The following is a 20351-nucleotide window of genomic DNA, read 5'->3' as shown; positions in this document are numbered from 1 at the left end:
ATGTACGTGTGCGTATAAATTTAGATTGACTTGATTTGTAGACTTTTAGGTCGGGTAAGAGCTTATCCGCTACTCGACCACGAATGGTGGCCTCCCACGAGGATGAGGAGAGAGCCCACTGAAGAGAATCATAAAGGATCGTCAAACTCTGGGGTCTTCAGCTCAGGAGGAAATATTTCCTGCGATTATCGAGAACGCAAGAGGGAAAGAAGATGGAGAAAGAGAGAGCGAGAGGGAGGAAGGCATCCGATGGTAATAGGCCGGAAAGGAAGCTTCAGGAGTAACTCCGGAATATCGCTTCCCTCGTACAGCTTCGTATGCAACGTTACGCTCGCAGTACTGCAGCATTGTGTATGCGGAAAAATGCGACGGGAGGGGAAAATATGGAGGAAGAGTCGAGAGGATTAGAAAGGAAATGTTGAAGAGAGAAATTTGTTGACAGAAAGTCATTGGGGTTTGTCAATGCTAATCGAATTCTGACCATCGCTGTCGACGTTCTGACGTGATATTTCGAATTCGTCGCGTCACGTATTCAAAGGGAAACTGATAAGAATTTCTCTATAAAAAGCTTTAACGAATTTTTGTTTTGATGCAGCAATTTCGGGAAGATGCGCCGAGGGATCAGCGTCCAACTTTAGTATGAAGAATTCCTCTGGGAGATTATCAACGCGTTGCTTCGTTTCGTCGGGCGCGCAGTTGCACAAGATGATTTTCCTGTACAATTTATCGCGTTTTCCTTGGTGCAGCATCACGATAATCGATTTGGCCTCCGGACAATCGCGGTGCCTCTGTCTTGAACACGCTCGAATCGCGTCCCACACTAAGAGCGAGCGGAAGAGGAATCAACCTGGAAGAGAATATTGAAGGTTTCGTATATCTCGGCAAGAAAGCTTCTCCCAAGCTCTGGAATCTCAATCCTCGTTGCAAACAAAAAAGTGCATGACTAGTTATTCCCGCGAAAGATGAGCGACTGAAAAAAAAGATATGAAAAGAAGGAGTGGAAAGAAAAAACTATGCGTTTTTCCCGACGGATATTCGTCGAGGCAGAGTTCTCGTCCGCGACGAGGCGTTCAGCTCTCTGTACACAGGGGGGAAGTGAAAAAGAGAAGTTCGGAAAGACGCAGAGACACCTTTCTCCTTTCACGAGAGGGGGCTTCTTCTTCTTCTCCCACTTTTCATCATTATTTCTTTATCTTCATTCACCTTTTTATTTTTTCTCTTTCTGTTTACATCACGTTCGTGCCTTGACCAAAAGGGGCAACGTTATCGCTTCTGGCTCCTGACGCACGGATTATCGTCGACACTGAATTACGACGACACACATCGAGCTCTTCCCCTTTAAAGGAAATACAATTACGCGAGGGAATCTGGTAAAACGCTCGTGCGACCGCTGCCGCGCCGACTCGATCCGCAGGAGAAAGAAGGAAGAAAATGAACGGGTCTAACTGTGACCGCTTAGTTTTACGCATTTCACCGCAGCATGCTGTGCGTATCTCGTTAATTTACTGACCACTGGACGCGGGAACGTCAACCCTTTCGAAAGGTGCACGTGAAAAGTCCATTAGGGATACGTTCCACGTACACTCGAGCACGAAAGTTCTTCTACACGCGGGTACTCGACTCGAGTAAACCTACTTTCATCTGTGCACAGAAATTTATAATACTCGTAATCTCTCGGTCCGATGACGTTTCACAGTACAGACGTATTCGAAGCTCAAGCCGAGGAGTCTCGGAACAAATTTTTCCCATAATAAGCTCCCACTTTGCATCTCGTTAGTTCTTCGAAAAGTTCTAAACATTTTTCCATGCACTCATTCGCTAACCACACAACGGTCGTCTCATCAACTTGAAAGGGATTTTTGCGACGCATTATATGCCACGGCAACGGTACAGACGACTGATTTTTCACTCGGATGGCACTTCCCATGAATGTATGCGTCGAAAAAATGCGCACTGGAAGCTCGATTTTGCAGCAGATGCCTCGAAGCAGCCTCGGCACTTGCTTCGTATACCGCACTTGCTAGGATTCGGGTTTGCGCATTGTAAAATTGCATAAACCGGAGTTTACAAAACCGGGGTCGCAGAGTGGACGGCAGCAACTTTTCGGGCGTCTCGAACCGCCTTGAATCGGGTCTTCGTCTTTGTTGGGAGCTTTCCCTCGTCGATGAATCTTCGCTCCTTTTTGCACACTAATTCGATTAGCGGGCATTAGTATAAATGGAAAGGTATTTTGATCGTTTCTCATATTTTAATTGTCTGGCTGTTGAGGGAATTTTTGAACGTGCGCGTCTCATTTTTATTTTCCTTGTCGTGTTTCCTACGGCTGGGTAGGCAAACTGAGATGATAGGTCTTTAGAGCTAGCGATGAGGTTCCCAGCTGCGTAGACGCACGGTTGAGTTAACCGGCAATAGTTCTCAACCGAATCCCCACGTGTAAGGCGCATACGTGCGAGTTCGTTTCTCGCGTTAAATTCACGAAGAAATAGGACGTCGGGCATCGCGTAATCGTCACTGGAGTGTTTACACCCGCTATGCGTCCCTGAAGCCCACACACGTACGTGCAACTTATAAATTGCATCGTGAAAATCAGGCCAGCATCGAATACAATAGGCGCGCTATTCCCTTGTATGGGCGCTTAGCATGCGAGGGAACTCGAATTATCATTGAGCAAAAAAAAAGTAATATAATAAAATGGGAAAAAAATATAATAGTTTTGCCGCTTGACACAGATTGCGTGTACGAATCCTACGCTTTGCGTTTATACACGTATCAAAGTGGTCACGGAGTGTCGTCGTCGAACGGTTAAATCACGCACGTGCTGCCTTCCTTGCTTTTTTTCTTCAGTCTCCTCTCCTCTGTTTCTTCTTTTATCAACTTCCATTTTTCCTGTATCATCGCGACCTCAAGGTTGTAACTTAAGAACACTGCTTCCATGCGAATATACTATTATTACAGCTCTTCACGTCGCGTATACCCCCTTTATAAACTCTCAAACGACTCTTCAGCTATGATGTAAATAACTGTCGTTACAATCATTATGCTTAACGAGTTCGTGTCGAAAGGAACAACTTTTATGCAACGACGCTTCATTCCTACAGGAAATATGTTTATTAATAGATGTTACAGGAAGGGGGTTGGGACAACAAAAATATAGTGAATTCTCAACCGACTCAACGATCCGAGTCGGTAAAAGAATGACCTATGTTGCATATACTTTAAGGTGGTTCCTCCACGAGAAAGTTAAATTAGGAAATTATTTAAATTTACCATACGTATTGTTTAACATATGAACAACACCTCTATAAAATTTTAACAAGTTTCACCATCCCGAACCCGAGATATATGTAATTGAAGTTGACTCAATTAATACGTAACATATGGACCATGCATAAGCAAACGGCACATTATTAATTCTACCGCTAGTACTAAAATTAGGAAGATTATAAAAAACGAGGAGGAGCTAGAGCAGGATATCACAGATATTGTGAAAAAAAATTAAGGTGATTGACCATCTAGTTTGACAGATATAGCCTCGAGAAGTACGAAGGTTTAGGCTGCATACGGTATATTTTGCAAGCGAACAAGCGAATGTCGTCTGTATAGACAACCTTTTCTGTGTGTTGAAGCGTAACCTGGATAGTTCCGTCAAAAAATTTACTCACGATGTCGGATCAAAAATACTTTTAGAATAAATTTTACGAAAGCAAATGATATTTGTACTATATCTGCTGGCACCGAGTACCAGCCGAGTACCGAATAGGGTCTTTACAAAGTTATTGATTACGATCCGAACGAATTATCAAGTCTTTTAATATGCAGACAGTACATAACTTTTGGTTGGGGCTGTCGCAGAGGATCAACCTTAAAGAAGAATCGGGAAGAAAAGACGAAAAATTGGTGAAAGCTCAGTCGAAAAGATGGACGGTGACGATCTTAGCCTCAAAAAACTGTACGGGAAACAGATTATTATTAATTAATATAATCTCAGCAAATCTCCAAATAAATCTGAAAAAATTGAAATTATTCAGCAAACCTTGCTCATGTTGCTCAAAAAATTTCATATTTTTAGCATCATTTTCTACGGAGCTATCACTGAATGTGTCTTGACTTCGATAAGGTTACATGTTATTTGGCCCAAATTGTTATTGATTTTTTTCAGCAACGACGCTCCTAAACTGTCTGAAAACTCAACTGATTATTTTTTACACTTCGCTTTATAAGATTCAATCGGTTTAAAAGCGATGACATCATTTTCATTCTAGAGCCTCAACTTCCTTAAGGGAATTTTGCTCAAAACTGAAAAAACGTGTCGGGTCTCTGAAGTTTCGATAGCACACTCGCAATCGTTTTTCGGGCATACCTGCTCAATTCGAGCACGATTTATCACCTATTTCAGGTGATAAAAAATCGTTAAGGTACCTAAAAATTACACAGGGTTCGTGGTGCTTCCGAGGTGAAAATTTCGCGAACACTCGCGAATTTGACGCATCTTTAATTATTACACAATTAAATAGTGTTCGACTCGAAGATTGGACGATTTTATTCGTTCAAACGAACTCGTTCAATGTTCTATTTTTTTAACGCCCAGTGCCAAGTGCACTCCACCAGGGCACAACACAAAGCCGTTTGTGAAGATTGCAGAAACTTCAGAAATAAATAAATGCTATACTTTGGCTCACTACTAAACGAGATTATTCGTTTTTAACCATTATGTTCATTCAATGGCGAGTGTGTTCCGCAAGTGGACGATTTACTCTGCAAACAAGAGCAGAAGTTCTTGGATACCCTCATTTGCGAACAAATACGTTGCTCGAGTTTAACGAGTTTTTTCAGTACTTCGAAACTAGTGTAATCCCCTCCATGAATGAGTTTTGAACCGTGCTCGTTGACTTTCTCACATCATTTTTTTTATCCTTTTCGTATCGTCACTTCGATTGCTTCCAACTTACTTTTTCTTTGAATTTCATGCGGGTCTAACTATCGCATGCGTTACTCTTGGAAGCGTAATTTCCGGAGACAGAACAGCGACGCGGTTTATTTATTCGTTTATAATCGACATGGGGGGGTCGATATTTACGGTTAAGCTTTCAGTGCTCGTGCAAGACCCCAATTTATAAGACACTAATGAAAATTTTGTTTTCCGGAATTGCGCTGCTGGTGAGGAGGGAAGCTGAAGCGTCGGGAAACGGAGCTATCGACGGACCTCATCATTTTTTTGGTCCACGGCGATTCTCGTGCGAAGGAGAAACAGGAGAGAGGACTAGAAGAGGAGGGAGAGTGCAGAAGAGATTTGCCGGGCGTGGATAATCGACGGACGGAGAAGTTTTAGCTCGTGAAGGGCTCGGTCTCCGTGTCTCTCGCGCTATTTCTATTTCTCCAACGTCATCCAGAGTAGTTTGCCAGAGGAAGAGTATAAAGGGAATAGCGCAACTCGGAAGACGAGGAAAAAAGATCTCGTCCGAGATCGCGGAGATTCCCAAGGCTCTATCCGGTGCGGGGTTTCTCTGAAACAAATTGGAAAATTAGTCTATTCGCGATTCGAATGGGGCGGGCATGAAGCAGAGTGAGAAACTATTCCCGCGCGGATATCCCGTCCGTTCGTGTGCGTACACAAAGGCGTCCTTTTTTCGCAACGATTTTTTCCTGCTCTCGCGCCTCGACTCGGCCGAGTCTCGGAGAGACGCGATTGTTTCTCATCGGACCTTGCACTTGCCCGAGTAACGAGTTTTATTCTCTCTGGCACGTTGCGAGAGGAGAATGGCACAGACCGCATGCGCCACCGGTGAGAACGGTGGATCGCCGGCCGCGAGCGATCCCTTTCCGCGTGAACCACAAAAGCGGTACAGTCCTCGGCACATGCATTTGCGCGGGGACTCATGGGAAAGATGAAAGTTCTCTTCGTTCGTCCTCTTACCTTCTCCTCCTCGAGAGCAGCCGTTCCGAGCAATTAAACCGCGCGAGATCGACACTATCACTATTTCTTCTTCTGCCCTTATTCTTACATTTCTTCTCGCAATACTTTTCTCTTTTTCTCTGCCCTCCCCCCGTCACGCTCTCCGACTACTTTTCCTTGTCTCCTTCGCGATCGCTTTTTATCCTCTCTTTCCTCATCGATTCGATACGACCTCCACACCCTGATTTCTCAAGTTCTGGGTCAGCGGATTCGCCGATCCGTTAAGCCTCCCACAATGCCCTGTGCTCCGCCTCATTTTGTTCCACGGTTCCTCGACGATTCTCGAACACCGGGGACTGCGCCTTCTCCTCGCGAGCAACCGAGAATTTATCGAATATCATTTGTCACTCGCACGATACGCGACGAGGCATTAGTTTTTAAGGAGAGCTCGACATTCGTTGCATCCGAATGCTCACTTTCCCTCGGAAATAATAAAATTCCAAGTGTGAAATTGATGGCTCAATAGATTCTGTCGGTAGCTCCAAATTTTATTGAAAACTTACGGAGCGTCGAAGAAGCACGCTCCGGCCCGAGCCCCTGAGCAGGCCACGATGCTTCATCATCGCATTCGGAACGTCAAATAACTTATGTGAGAAGGAATAGACGGGGTACAATTGACCGAAGAAAATTATAAAGCATGCCCATAAAATGTCGTGGTATACGGGAAATACTAGGACGTTGGAGACTGACCGCTTGTGACCACACGTCCATAAAATTTATCCTCGTAACTCTTATTCTCGCTCGGTGAAAACGGTCTCGGGGCGAGCGCGCGCACCCGTGTTGCGTGCATGCCGACGCGAGAGCGGAGAAAGAAAGAAAAAATATCGAAAGACGCGTGCACGCAAACTCTCATACGTGCATATAAATCTCTTTCACTTCGATGATATTCACGTGCAGCCGCTATACGAGCATCAACGCGGATGAACGAGTTTGCTCTTCGCGAGAAACTCTCTCTCTCTCTTTTTCCGCTTGACGATATAATCGCACCCTTCACTTATTAGAATGTACGCGGAATTCCGATAGCCCAGATGCTCCTTTTTAATTCCAGAGCCTGAATCGAGGATCCAATTCACTCGCACTATTTATTTTCCATTATGAAGACGCTGATTCATACGTGCGCTAAGAAAAACTTGATTGGTCCATGCATGCGAGACTGGGAACGTTGATTTCTTCGTACTTTCCCATATCGCACTTCCTTCGTTATTATTTCGGTTATTATTCCGGACGAGATATTTTTGTACCTCGTTTAAACGTGTGAATCAACCGGTATAATTATACATCGATTACAAAATGTTTTCTTTCCTCATTGCATAGTGCTGCAGATTTTTTATGGATTCAATTAAACGGGAAGCATACAACGAGGCTTTTTTATTACACTTCCATCTTGTTTTAAGTGAGCTGGAGCCAATAATAACGAAGCCACAATTGAAGTAGCTCAAATTACATCTTTATTATCCTACAAAATTGCCTTGTTCGTAAAAAAAAGTTCTTACGAGTTGGGAGATTCCTGACTAATAAATTTCATGTTTTAAATATCTACGTTTTTAATGAAGTCATTATTATTCATTCGCTTTCCAAATGTATTATGCTAAGCAGTTAAAGGTTTGAGTTGATGGTATTATTAATATTGAGAGTAGTTGAAAAAACGCGAAGACACAAAGTTCCAGTCGTAAGGTCGTTCAATAGCAAAACTTGATTTCTTACGAAAATTTTGAAAAAAATATATGTCGCGCAGAAAAATCTAACGAATCGATTTGAAAAAAAGGAGTTGTACCGTCTTGTTTTTCAGATATTGCAAGTTAAAGTTCTATGGTCTCTCCGTCCGAAGACATGGTAATCGTCAAACAAAAAATGTGTATCGAAATAACTCGAGAATGGTTTTTACGATTTTGATTTTAAAAAACACAGTGTTGGAGTATCTTCTGAAGAAAAAATTAAAAAAGAAGAAAACTCGATCTACCGTCTAGTTTTTGAGAAAAAAAATGATTGTAATAAAAATTGTATGAGAATTTTAAGGACCGCGACGTGGCAACGCTGCCGCGTGAGACAAGCCACGATTATGACTATACTTTAGGACGCTGCGCTCGTCTCAGACAGCTGCCTGTGTACAGTGTTGCCACGATTCCCAAGATGTACTCTAGCAGGGGCGAATATATGCAAAAAAAATATAAAAATTCTAAAATCACGAGCAATTGTGAAATTTCAGTAAAATGTCGTAACCATATTATTTTTTTTACTGATCATTAACGATAATTTCAATGATTTTTGGAACATATTTCACAACGAATAATGTTGACGCAGTAAGCGGGTTTCACTCTATTTTTTATACGGCATTCAGCCATCGAGCTACCTTAAGATGGGATTTTCACTTTTTCTCAAATTATTCTGAACCGACGAACAAAACGAGAAAAGATTTGAAATTAGTCATTGAACTATGAAAACGGACAGTGGAAAATTTCAAATGCACTTAACAATATTTTGCCATTTTCTTCGCGAAGTAATCGCAGCCGCGCGACCAACAAATTGAAACGTTTTCTCCCGTCGACCGAGTTTTGTGAGACATAAAACAAGAGCGTCAGTAATTTCATTAGTTTTTTCTCAGGGTCTTGATCTTCCAGCACGTTATTTACCCATATTTTTTAATACAACTTTTCACACCGAGAAAAAAAGCGGTGTTTGAACTGATGAGAAACGTTCGGGTCATTCATCCAGACAGGCTTTTTCTCGTGACGTTCATTTCGTTACGAGCCATCAGAAAAGTGCTCTTTCGACATTCTAGCAAATCAAACTACATTCATTTTTTTGTGTGTTGAAAAGCAATAAATCAAATCTTACGGTGTCTCGGAGCACCAGTAAATTTTCATCCTTTTATCATTGGGGGATTCATCAAATCAAAAGATGGTCGTAAAGTGAATGGAACTCTGAATCATAAAGTTGAAGTGATTACGCGGAGCTGAATATTAAGAGAAGGAAAGGGAGCAAAAAATGCAGTAAAAAGTTTCAAAAGATCGTACACCGAGTTCTCAATCTAATTTTAAATGTTTTCGTTACAGAAGATGGACATCCCGGACAAACTGGAAATTCTGGACCAGCCACGAACGGCCCGTTCACCTATCAAAATCCGCAGAGACACACGAGTACAGATTTGGTAATTGACCATCAACTTGTGTAAAGATTCTGGCAGGATTGTTCCGCGAGATTAATGCTCTCGGAAACGACGATGAATGAGAAACCGATGTAGGAACCGACGAGACTCGTTAATTAATTTTACGATCCAGGCCGATCTCTCGGTGCATGCGATCGTCCATTGTATCTTGCTCCGTTTTGCGGCTCTATCGTCAGCTGCTCCCTGTTATAGAGCATAATTGTTCGTACTCGTTCCACATACTCGATCCGTGCGCAAACACTTACGTGCGCAACTTGTTACCGAGAAATAGGCATTCCTTCCTTTCTTTCTGCTCATTTATCTTTTACTATTTTACTCCTTTTATTCCGATTGACCTACACTTATATAACCGTTGCGAGGACTTCTTGCTCATAAATATTAATAGCTGCTGTTTCTCCTACGCGCGCTCGTTCAAATATATTCGCATAAAAGATTGTCTTGTATAGGCAAGTTATTTTTATTGGGTTCAACAGTTTGACTTTGCGAATTGAAAATGTAGATCAGTCGATAGCCTGGGAACTCGAACCATTCGCCGGTTCCCTTGAACCATGTAACACGAGTTCAAAATTTCCTTGTGTAAAAAAGCAGGTGAAAAACAATTGCCAAGTTTTGTAGTCAGCTTTTGAAGGGACGATGTCACACGAAGAGAAAAATCTGAGCAAACTTACTCTCGCTGATTGAAAGTTTTCCCCGTACATCGTTTCACTTTCGTGCCAAAATAAAATTATCTCACTTTTTTTCCTCCAAAACTCGCAGGGTGGGCCACCCAAGTGTTGGCCTCGCGTGCGTAGGAAGAGTTTAAAATCTTTCCATTTTTTCCCACTCTCGTAGGAAAAGGGCCGCGAATTGGATGGTTTATTCTACGAGTTTGTAAGAAATTCATAAAAACGAGAACGAAAGCTGAAAGAAAAAAAAGCTTGGGTAAATTCAAGATTATTCTGACCCGGAAATCACATTTGTAAACAGCAAACTCCAAGCACCATGAACTTGAATCTGATCCATCTCTCGGGTATTATGAAACTACTTATTTCTATAAAGAGGTGTGATGAGTTTATCGTTAGAAGCATGTGAAGTTAAAACAGCATTAATGATGCTTGCGTCATTCGTAGCGAGCGTAAGCGTGCGCAAACTTTCTCACGGAGCCGATGAATGAAAAAATTCGTCGTTTTTTCGATCGTTTTCTATTAATTTTCCAACGAAAGGATAAATTGAAAAAAATGAAATTTCCGCGGTGTCGTTGAACAGATAAAATTGTTTGTAACATCCACGAAATAATTTGACGGGCCAAAATGTAGCGAAGTTTTCTTAGTAAAGAAAAAACAATTTTCGTTTTATCGTATGGTCCTGAAAGGGCAGCATTTGTCAATGAAAACAGAATAATTACGGGCCACAGCCTCATTATATTTGTACGAATTACTGTTTTGCCGCTTCTTCATTTATATTATTCGCCGCGAGTACAGAATATAATTATGCGGTCTGAGAACGATCCGAATGATTATTAACGGTGAAATGTTAATTATACGGTATGGTTAATGGGAAACTATGTACAAGCGGTTGGAAATTATATTTGTGATGCGAAGTGTGACGAAGGTCTTCAACCGTCATTGATTCTTATCTGACAACCCTTTTCAATCGAGTACGAAAAGGCGATAATTTCGAAAAAAAACTTGATCGAGGAACAACGAAAAATAGAAAGTCAGTCGAGCCGAAGAATTTCCGAGGTCGAAAGGCGATTCTTCGATTCAAACATTCCGTTTTCGTGGAAAAAAAGCCCTCGGCTACGGTACCGTATAATTACCGCACGAGCACTTGAAACATTTTTAAGGTGAAGTCACACAGGAGCGTTGCTTCAACAATTCGTGCATTGCTTCCCGATGTGTGTGACACGTATTTATTTGTATAAACGAACGTGAGAGAGTGGCTGAAAAACGGTAAATCGACATCGAGTCTGACCTTCCGGAGAGGCTGGATCCGTCTCTCACTCTCTTCACAAATGTCTTAAATTAATGCGCTTTTCGAATGCTTCTTAAAAATGACAGATATCGGGTGTGCCGCGTGTAGAAAGTCGAGGTGTGATGAAAGCGGTCCCTCTTCGTTGGAGATTAAACTCAAACGCAATCATAGTCGAGACTAAAATTCAATTAAACCCCTTAATCGTGATAATGGGATTGAAAAAGTGTTGTAGAAAACGCTCGAAAAGAGAGACGAAAATTTGAGCAGCATATGCGAGGAAAAGGCGCAGCGACGAATCGTGGAAACGCCTCTAGAATTTTAAACGCGATTCCTATTTGGGTTTACAGTCCTGTTGGATAGCCTTGGAAATGATGAATGACATTAGCATAAGGATAGCATCGACCAATAATAATCGGGCCGTGTACAGATTTTTCGTCCTCACAGATCTCGAGTCGAAATGGACGAAGACGTTGGTACGAGGTCAGACAGTCTCGGCATTAACTGTTTTATTGCCCCTCTTTGCTGTGCCAATTCCAGAACGATAGTTACGCCCGAGATACTCATCGAGTTTGCGAGAGCAACGGCGTTTTTCTTTCCGTTCAATGACGCGCTTATTTCTTTTTCGCTATTTAGAAAGCGCAGCTCATATATTGGCTGATAAAATAAAAAATACGTACGGTCTATGTTTGTACAGCAATGATTTCTGTTGATTTAACCAGACGAACGAACCAGCCGAGAGACTGGACATCGACGCTCTGAACAACACGAGGCGAGCCGACAAACACGTACTCTTCTTCAATCGTGTACCGAAAGTTGGATCGCAAACCTTCATGCAATTGCTCAGACGACTGTCGCTCAGAAACGTTTTCTCATTCAACAGAGATCAGGTCCAGAGAGTCGAGACCATACGGCTTGCTCCATACGAACAGGTACGAATACTCGACCATTTTTTTATCCTCAAGTCCGACACGAATGTGAATAAAAACTGGGAATTTCAAAAATTCACTCAACTGACGTGCAATCGTAAAAATTGCAAAAAATGAAACTTCATTAAATTGAATGTAAGTGCACGATTAATTTGGGAGTCAGAGCTAAATTTCATTCATAATTATTTCAAAGCTTGAAATTCTTGGAGATTAATGAACCGTTTTCTTCTCATGCCAGTTAAGCAAGTTTTCTTCTCTTTTCAACAATCAGGAAGAAGATTTTCAAACGACTCTATATAATTTACAAAAATCTTTAATGACCCTATTTCCATTCTGTACATACAGCGTCAACTGGTCAGACTGGTCAACAGCTATGCCGAGCCTTCGGTTTATGTGAAGCACGTTTGCTTTACTAACTTTACAGAGTGAGTATTTCTCCCCTTATATAAATATATTTTGAATAACTATGAGCGATGAGGTTGCTCGAAACGATCTTTGTGGCGAAGCTTTTATCACTTTCAACGCTAAGATTCAAAATAGTAATCCTGTGAATTAAAGCCTCTGAGACGGGTGAAAGTTTTTCACGATATTTGACGAATTTTACAATAGTCGAACACAATTAAGAATTACAGACGTACTTAATTATTATCTGCTAGGTAAGTCGAGACAGGCGAAAGTTGTCGTGTCACAGGTGAAAGGATTTCGATGTTTTGGGAAGAACATTTTTTTCACAAGATATGAGATATTTTCGCCAAGTTTCTCTGCCCATGATCATTATATTGAATCGTTTGAAACAAAAATTCTTTTTAAAACGACCCGAAAAGGAAGAATATGAATGAAAATACTGATAAAATGATTGTTGACCGGAAAAATATCAAGCAAATATTTCAAGCAGATTTTTCATACATGCTCGATGTAAAGTGTCCTCTGGCTGAATTGTATAGACGATGAAACTCAAAAATGTCATCAGCAGATGATTTTTTGTAATCATGATCTCTGGCAAAAGCAATTTTTGTTTTTACACTTTTTACTCACTTTTCTCAACTTTATACAATAAGCCCAACTTCTTTCTCTGTGACTGTACGATTGTCAGAACTCGTAACCTGCCAAAAATTATCGAAAAGGTTCATAATTTGATCAGTTGAGGTGAAATTTTCGATTTTCTTCTTAGCTTTTTCTTTTAGATCAAAATCTAATCTTGTTCGAGGCTGGGGGTTTTTTTTCCTGTGGATCTTTTCGGTGGTTTAGGAGAGATCATTTTGAGCAAGAAGTTCGTTGAAAAATAGTAAAAAATAAAAATAAAACGTTTTCGAAACATGCGCAGGTTCAACATGCCACAACCGATTTACATGAACGTCGTTCGAGATCCAGTGGAGCGAGTGATATCGTGGTATTATTACGTCAGAGCGCCTTGGTATTATGTGGAAAGAAAGCAAATATTTCCGGATCTTCCGTTGCCCGATCCCGAATGGCTGAAGAAGGATTTCGAGACGTGCGTACTGGCCGGCGATCGAGAGTGTCGTTACGTCGAGGGAGAGTTTCACGAGGGCATCGGCGATCACAGACGTCAAACATTATTTTTTTGCGGACACAGCGAAAAGTGCACGTTAGTTTGAAAGACTTGTCACTAACCGAGGACTTTCTTTTTCATTTTATTCCCGTTTTTTATCCACTTCTTTATATCCGCAGGCCTTTTAACACGGTCGGTGCTCTCGAGAGGGCAAAATTGTCGGTTGAGAAACATTACGCAGTTGTGGGAGTTCTCGAGGACATGAATACAACCCTCGCTGTATTGGAAAATTATATACCGCAGTTCTTCGAAGGTGCTACGGAATTGTACTGGGGTAAGTTGCACTCCTCCATTATCTTCGATGTTGATTTTACAGTTTTCGTTTTCACTCAACATTTGACACAATTCCCACTATAAAAAATCTCTTATTTCAATGAAAAAATCGACGAGAATATATTTACAATTCGTAAAACGATAAAATTATATTGAAACATAAAATTTATACTTGGTCAGGTGTAATCACTCGAGTAAAAGTTTCACTGGGTTTCAAGTAACGTTGAGTCTGAAAAAATCGTCCAAACTAAATAAGCTCCTCCAATTTCAATGACCCCAGGGTTTGTGTGCCTCCAAATTTTCATTATCAAAATTTCAAATCATTTTAACGATCGAAACATTCTTGAGACCATGCTGAAAGAATTTTCCATACCAAGCAGATGTTTCCCTTTAAGATCTCTTCAATCTAGTTTGGTATTCCAGTTTTGACACATGTGCAGCGGCAGTTGGACGTAAATGTGTGTGTATCACGAGTGCAACTATATTATAAATGTAACCTTCTTTGCATTTACCAACAGACGAGATGAACTCGTTCAAAAGGATAAACCGCAACTCGTTCAAGCCACCGGTTAGTGAGGAGGTCAAAGATATCGTGAGAAGAAATTTCACCCGGGAAATCGAGTTCTATCAATTCTGCAAGCAACGACTTCACAGGCAACTCAGAGCACTGAAGCTTACGAATCCACTGCCAACGATGGATAATACCAATCTGCTTTGAACGAGCGTCATTTCTTTGGTGTATCGATGATTTTTTTTCTTCGTGAAACAACAGCAACGCTCAGGAATGGGGAAAAGAAACAAAAAAGCCTGATCATTAATTGTGATATAGAAAACAAATATAATATTGTAGAAGAGGCACGTCGAGAATCGGGGGAAAATGTTGTAAATGAAAAAGCTATGAAAATGCGTAAAGCACTGAAGCTAGAGTTAATTGAGTTGATGCCGTCCAGAAGCGAAAACGTGGTGGAATTGAAGAGGCCAGCTAACGAGAATAAATCGATTCAACAAGAGGAAGTAAACCTCAAGATTCGCGTGATTTGCAAAACGTTTATAGTTCGTAATGCACACAATTCAAATTGCATTAATCATCTTTCATCCAATTTGTCTGATATTCCTCCAATGATTCATTAGACATTAAATTCTGATTGGCGTTGATGAGGGAACGGTGCACTAAAAATCGAAGATAGAGACCGAGAAGCCCTGACGCGTGCGTGTGCGATGTGGCAAAAATTGTTGAAAGATAAAAAAAAAGTGCCAAGTTAAAACTAAATTTATCGTTATTTGTCATTGGACAGTTGTAACAGCGTGCTAAATTGAGATAATCTCGTAGCGCTCTCGTTGTAATACGTTTTCCGCGATTCGATCGTGTGGTGTGCCTGGTCACGCGATTATATCGGAGGTCGGTCGACAGGTCGTAGAGATTAACAGCCAGAGGCAAGAGAGAGGGAGAGAGAGAGAGAGAGAATGGAATAAAGAAACACACGGATGTAGCTATTTTTGGAAGCAACGAATATGCTGTAGTAGAGAAAACTTTCTTCCTCTCTTCTCTCCTTCTTTTTTTCAATCTCGTAAGTTTTTTTCATTTTATTGTCTCAATAACACGTAGAACAACGTACTATATATATATATATATATATATATATTTATGTAATAATGGTAATAGTATCAATAATACATTATTCATAATCTCGTATATGAATAAATATGTGTGTTTTCATTGAATTTTTTCTCAGTTGCGTACTCTTCGTTTGAACCGCGACTGGATAATTTGCACGAATCTTGAAAAATAATGAAAATTATTTATACAACTGTGTAACAGGGAAGTTTTGAGCCAACCAATATGACGCAGCGTTTCGTTGATTCACGCGTCTACTAAACATGCATGTGTTTCAAATGTATATATTTATAGTATGTATTTATAGCACAACTATGTATGTATACATGAATACGCATACGTGTGTATGAGATTGGTGAGGGCTAGTCAAAAATGAAACTCATCGTCATGCAGTTTGTCTTCGTTGCATTGATCGTGCTGTATACATATATTGCAGGCTTTTTGGGCGGATTAGTCATAATTGTTTATTTTGATCTTTATCAGCTTCTTTTCCTCTTTCGAGAGCTTTGGAGTACTTGAGTAAAAAAATATGGCATCGTTTCAATTGCCCCCCACCCCCTCTCGCTTTATTCCTTCTCTGCCTCAGTCTCGGAGCCTCGGTGACCGAGCGTTCGATGTCGCACCTCTCTCTCTGAAGTAACGACGAAAATCACAGGTGCGAATAACGTTGATAAAACTGTTGTTAAACATGGCGCTACAGATGTGTGCCAGGAAATAGTTACAAATGGTGATAAAATGTCGAATTTAATCGCGAGCGAGACGTTTTTCAGGTACAAATTTCATTGTTCGATCGTATTATTTATTTGAAGATTCGAAAGCTACTGACGTTATAACGAGCTTTTAAATAAATTGTTGTTGTCGAAAGAGGACATAAAATGAAAGAGAAAAAAAAACACAGTTTCATCGAACGAGGCTACAAAACGTGTTATTTACGAGATCTAACAACGAGTCCAACGAGTCTTAATTACGAGTTATGTGTATAAATGACAACAGAAGAAATAATAACAATCGTAACCCATTCATTTGACGTACAATTCATTGATTTACCCTTAACGCTTGGGGCTTACGTAGTCGCATTCAATCAACCGACTACGACAGGAAGAAAAAAAAAAAACAAAAAATAACATGTGTAAAGAGTATTGCATCGGTGAACGGAGCTCGCAACACTCGCTTCGTTTTTCTGTCGAGTCTTCTCTCATAGAAGTGTAAAAACTAACAACAATTATCAGTTCTGTGCGACAGAGACGTGCTTGAATCAATGTTCAATGAATTACCACTTTTTCAGACTTTGAACGAGTTTCCTTTTCGTTTATTAATCATTGGGAAAATGTTAATGTAGTTTTGTCGTATATGGCACGAACTGTCGTACCATCGACGTCGACAAAAAGTTGCATTTTTTGGCATCGCGACCAAATAAATTGACCACAACAATGCAAGGCTCAAGATAAATCGTTAATCCCTTCGTCCAGCTCAATGTTTTGAATTATCACAAAATATTACAAGCCTGGAACAACCCTTCAAATTTACCAAGCAATTTAGCCCCACGCAGCTACAGACAGTCGGAGGTATTTATGGCAAATCGTGCTCACGAGCTCGATAAACGTTGCTAAACTGATTCTCCCCTCGGTCACTTATTCAGACCCAAACTATTCGTTCCATTCGTAGTATTTTCTTCGTAACGCTTCATGACTTTTCGTCTCATCATCCACCACGCTCCGCTTCATTGTATTCTATTCGTTCTGAATCTGATAAATCGACAATATACATATATAATCAAATACAATATTCATATATAATCTATAAAAAACTAAACTTTGTCGATCCGAGCTGTTTTCAACGTGATATACGACGAATCATGGTCATGTCTCTCATAATGACCGATAAATAAAATAAAATTTTTTAAATTTACGTCACAGCTCAGATCGGTCAACGTTTCGTCGTAGGAGTTGAACGTAACCACAACTTTGTTCAATTTCGTCGTCATCATCATTTTTCCTCGTCATCATAATCGACATCTCAATCGTCATTTTCAACTTCCACCACAACCATCGTCGTAAGCATCCTCCGTACTTTGCATCGATTTTTCTCCATCATCGTGGTGGATAAAAATTCCATTATCATCGCAATAATTGCTCGTATTTCGTTCGTTGTTTTAACGCAGACGGTAAAATCTTAAAATTTTAAAAAATAATTCTATACTATACATGTAAAATGTTGGACAAACGGTCCAACGAGGTCGAAGGAATATTCGTTGCTCAAAGAGTTGCTCTCGTGTTTCCTTCGCACGTCACTGTGACAATAGTATTCGAATGAATGAGAAGACTTCGGATTAATTCGCCATTGTCCTACGTTCTTTCAATGATTCAGTAAAAAGTTGGAGACCAATCGTGGGGGTTGCAGTGGGGCATGGATTGCGAGGTTGGGGCCGTTGGATTGGTCGCTGTCGTTATCGGTATGTAACCGGTATTGTTCGAGGTAGCGGGTAAACACTGAAAGCAATAATTGACACCGCTGTTATTGTCCCAGTACTGTGAACCTTTGCACTGAAAGCGTACCGCTAGTTCGAGTCTTTGGCCGATTTTTAGTGTGTGACAGTAAAGATGAAAATTGAATTTGTCGCTGAAGCCGTCGCAAGAATTGGGAACGTAGATGGCTTGCAGGTCGCTGAAGCTTCGCCAACTGTCGAGAGTGTAACGCACGTGTACGGATTTGTGAAAATCAAGATTGCGAACTCTGACGGTACCGTGGATGGCCAAGTTTATCGGGTCCTCGACGACGACGTTTTCCAAGCAGACTAATCGTTCTCGTACTTGATCGAGGAAGGATAACGAGCCACCCGGTTGCTGAAACAATGGTACCAATATTCTGTCGAGTTTGATACCGTTCGGAAGACTCCGGGGCATCGTTGCGGCGAACAAGGGTGTCGTGAAAGTCGCTGGTCCGGTGCCCCAAAAGTTAACGGGGCTGCTGTCCTTGTGGAAGGTTTCGTCGTAGATCAAATCGGAGTACGCGGAATTCGGGATCTTCGGGATCTCGTCGAGGAAGGTACGAACGTCTGCGAGATCGAGACCCAGCACATCGGCGAAGCGGACGATTTTCTTTCTTCCGGGTGTTCCCGGAGGAGTTTTTCCAGTCTTCAGGGACGAGCATCGTCGCAATCGCTGCGGTCTGTCGTCCTCCTCTTCTTCCTCTTCTCCTTCCGCTCCGTTTTGCTGTTCTTCCTCCTCCTCGTCCCCGCCGCCGCCGCCGCCGCCGCCTTGGCCATCCTCCGTCCCGTTTTTCCCACAAGTTTCGTCTTCTGCTTTGCCGTTTGCCGTTAGCTTCTCCTCGTCGGCGTAAAATTTTCTCGAATCAATCGTCGTTTGATTGTGATGGACGTGCGGGCTGGTCGCCAGTCTCTCGAGAAGTCGCGTCATGTCCCCGGTCTCGGGGTCACCGTTCGTATCTTCTATTCGAAGATTAACCTGATTCTTGAGGCTCTTTTCGGAGGCTGCGATCCTCCGGCCGGTCGAACATTCGAGCACGAGAGCACCGGGTACGTCGATGCTGCTGCAGTACGGCGAAATGTTGTTTTCGAGACAGTGCGAATCCGAATGATCGCCGTTCGACGACGGAACAGCCGGGCCGAGGTGATCGACCTCGTCGACGTTGTTCAACGTCGACCCGGTGATTTCCGAGTCCGAGTGCGACTTTGCTAGGGCCTTTTGGAGGCACGGGGGAACCGGCGTCGTCGGAGAGGCGCCGGGCTCATCTTGCAGGGAGAGAGTGCTCTCGTCGAAGGTACTCCAGAGGGATTCGTGGCTGGGCGAGGTCGTCGTCTCCAGGGAGCTTTTGTTGCCGTTGAGCGACTCCTCGGGGCTCGGTGTGCACCGGGTTTCCGGTACTCTCATCTTTGTCTCGTCGAGCTCGGGATTGGCCGAGGAGGAGCTGGACTCCGACGTGTCGTCGTCCTCTTCGTGCTCCGGGTCGTTTCTAACGTTACGATTAAGCCTCCGTCGCAGCGGGTGTTTACGGATTTTGCAGGTGGTCGATCCCTCGTTAGAGACGACGTCCGAAGCGACCGATCCGCTTCCACTGGACCGTGAGTTTTCCACAGTCCCGGTATCCTGGTTTTCGCAAGTTCTCTCCGTCTCGGAGGATTCGGGGTCGAAGAAAATCTCGGAATTGTCGGTCTCCGGGGACGTACCGGACAACGGCGAGGCATACACGCACCCGGATTCCGAATCCTGGAGATAATCCGGCTGCGTCGCGTTGCAGGCGTGATCGAATCGCCCGATCTTCCGATTCACAAAGATGTTCGCGAGGTCCGCTTCGCTCGCTATTTCCGCCGGGGAGGTTGTCGCGTAGTCCTCGTTTCCGTCGCTCTCGCTCTTCTCCTTCTCATTTTCCTGAGTCTCAACGTCGAAGTCGTAAAAAACCTCGGACTCGGGACTGTGACGCGGCTGGGAATCGAGCACGCGATCTTCCATCTGAAGAGGACCCGACGACGCTCCGGCCCCCGCCGAGTTGCCGGTGCTCGTCGTCGTTATTGTTTTCTGGCTCGTCGGGGCGTGCAGCCACGAAGTCTCGTTGACTTCGTTCGACGAGCCCCTTCCACCGAAGCTCATCGAATCGTCATCCTCGTCCTCCGACGTATTGACGACCTCACCACCGAGCGAGGTTAAACGCCGGTGCAAACGTCGCGCGAATGACTCCGCCCGACCTCGACAACTGTTCGGGAACAACGAACTAACGAAACCGCAGGATCCACCTCCGCTGTGTGTTTTTCCTCCCGAATCGGCGCTGCCCATTGCCGACGAATTTTCTCCCTCCGAAGACCCCTCGGGCCCCGACGTCGTTACGTTCGTCCCAGAACGGCTGCTTTCTCTGCCACGTTTTCCCTCGTCTTCGACCCT

At 42.6% G+C, this 20351-nt stretch overlaps 2 protein-coding genes across 10 annotated transcripts in view; one reads left to right on the top strand and one right to left on the bottom strand.

Annotated features, from left to right (window-relative positions):
* The window catches only part of pip (heparan sulfate 2-O-sulfotransferase pipe), a 25771-nt gene extending 9293 nt beyond the window's left edge, over nt 1-16478 (top strand). Inside the window, exons 7-12 of the mRNA XM_043410555.1 lie at nt 9007-9101; nt 11792-12001; nt 12344-12423; nt 13323-13604; nt 13688-13842; nt 14360-16478. Coding sequence (XP_043266490.1) covers nt 9007-9101; nt 11792-12001; nt 12344-12423; nt 13323-13604; nt 13688-13842; nt 14360-14559 — 1022 coding nt within the window. The 3' untranslated portion in view covers nt 14560-16478. The remainder of the gene's footprint in view (nt 1-9006; nt 9102-11791; nt 12002-12343; nt 12424-13322; nt 13605-13687; nt 13843-14359) is intronic.
* The window catches only part of LOC122405613 (uncharacterized), a 38728-nt gene continuing 34610 nt past the window's right edge, over nt 16234-20351 (bottom strand). For all 9 annotated transcript variants that reach the window (XM_043410534.1, XM_043410535.1, XM_043410536.1 and 6 more), the window contains one exon: nt 16234-20351. In XM_043410534.1, the coding sequence (XP_043266469.1) occupies nt 17820-20246 (2427 nt within the window). In that variant the 5' untranslated portion in view covers nt 20247-20351 and the 3' untranslated portion in view covers nt 16234-17819.

Source organism: Venturia canescens, chromosome 1, assembly GCF_019457755.1.
Source record: "Venturia canescens isolate UGA chromosome 1, ASM1945775v1, whole genome shotgun sequence".
NCBI classification, from domain to species: Eukaryota; Metazoa; Arthropoda; class Insecta; order Hymenoptera; family Ichneumonidae; genus Venturia; species Venturia canescens.
The sequence above is the reverse complement of the archived record's forward strand: the minus strand, read 5'-3'. Positions and strand labels throughout refer to the sequence as shown.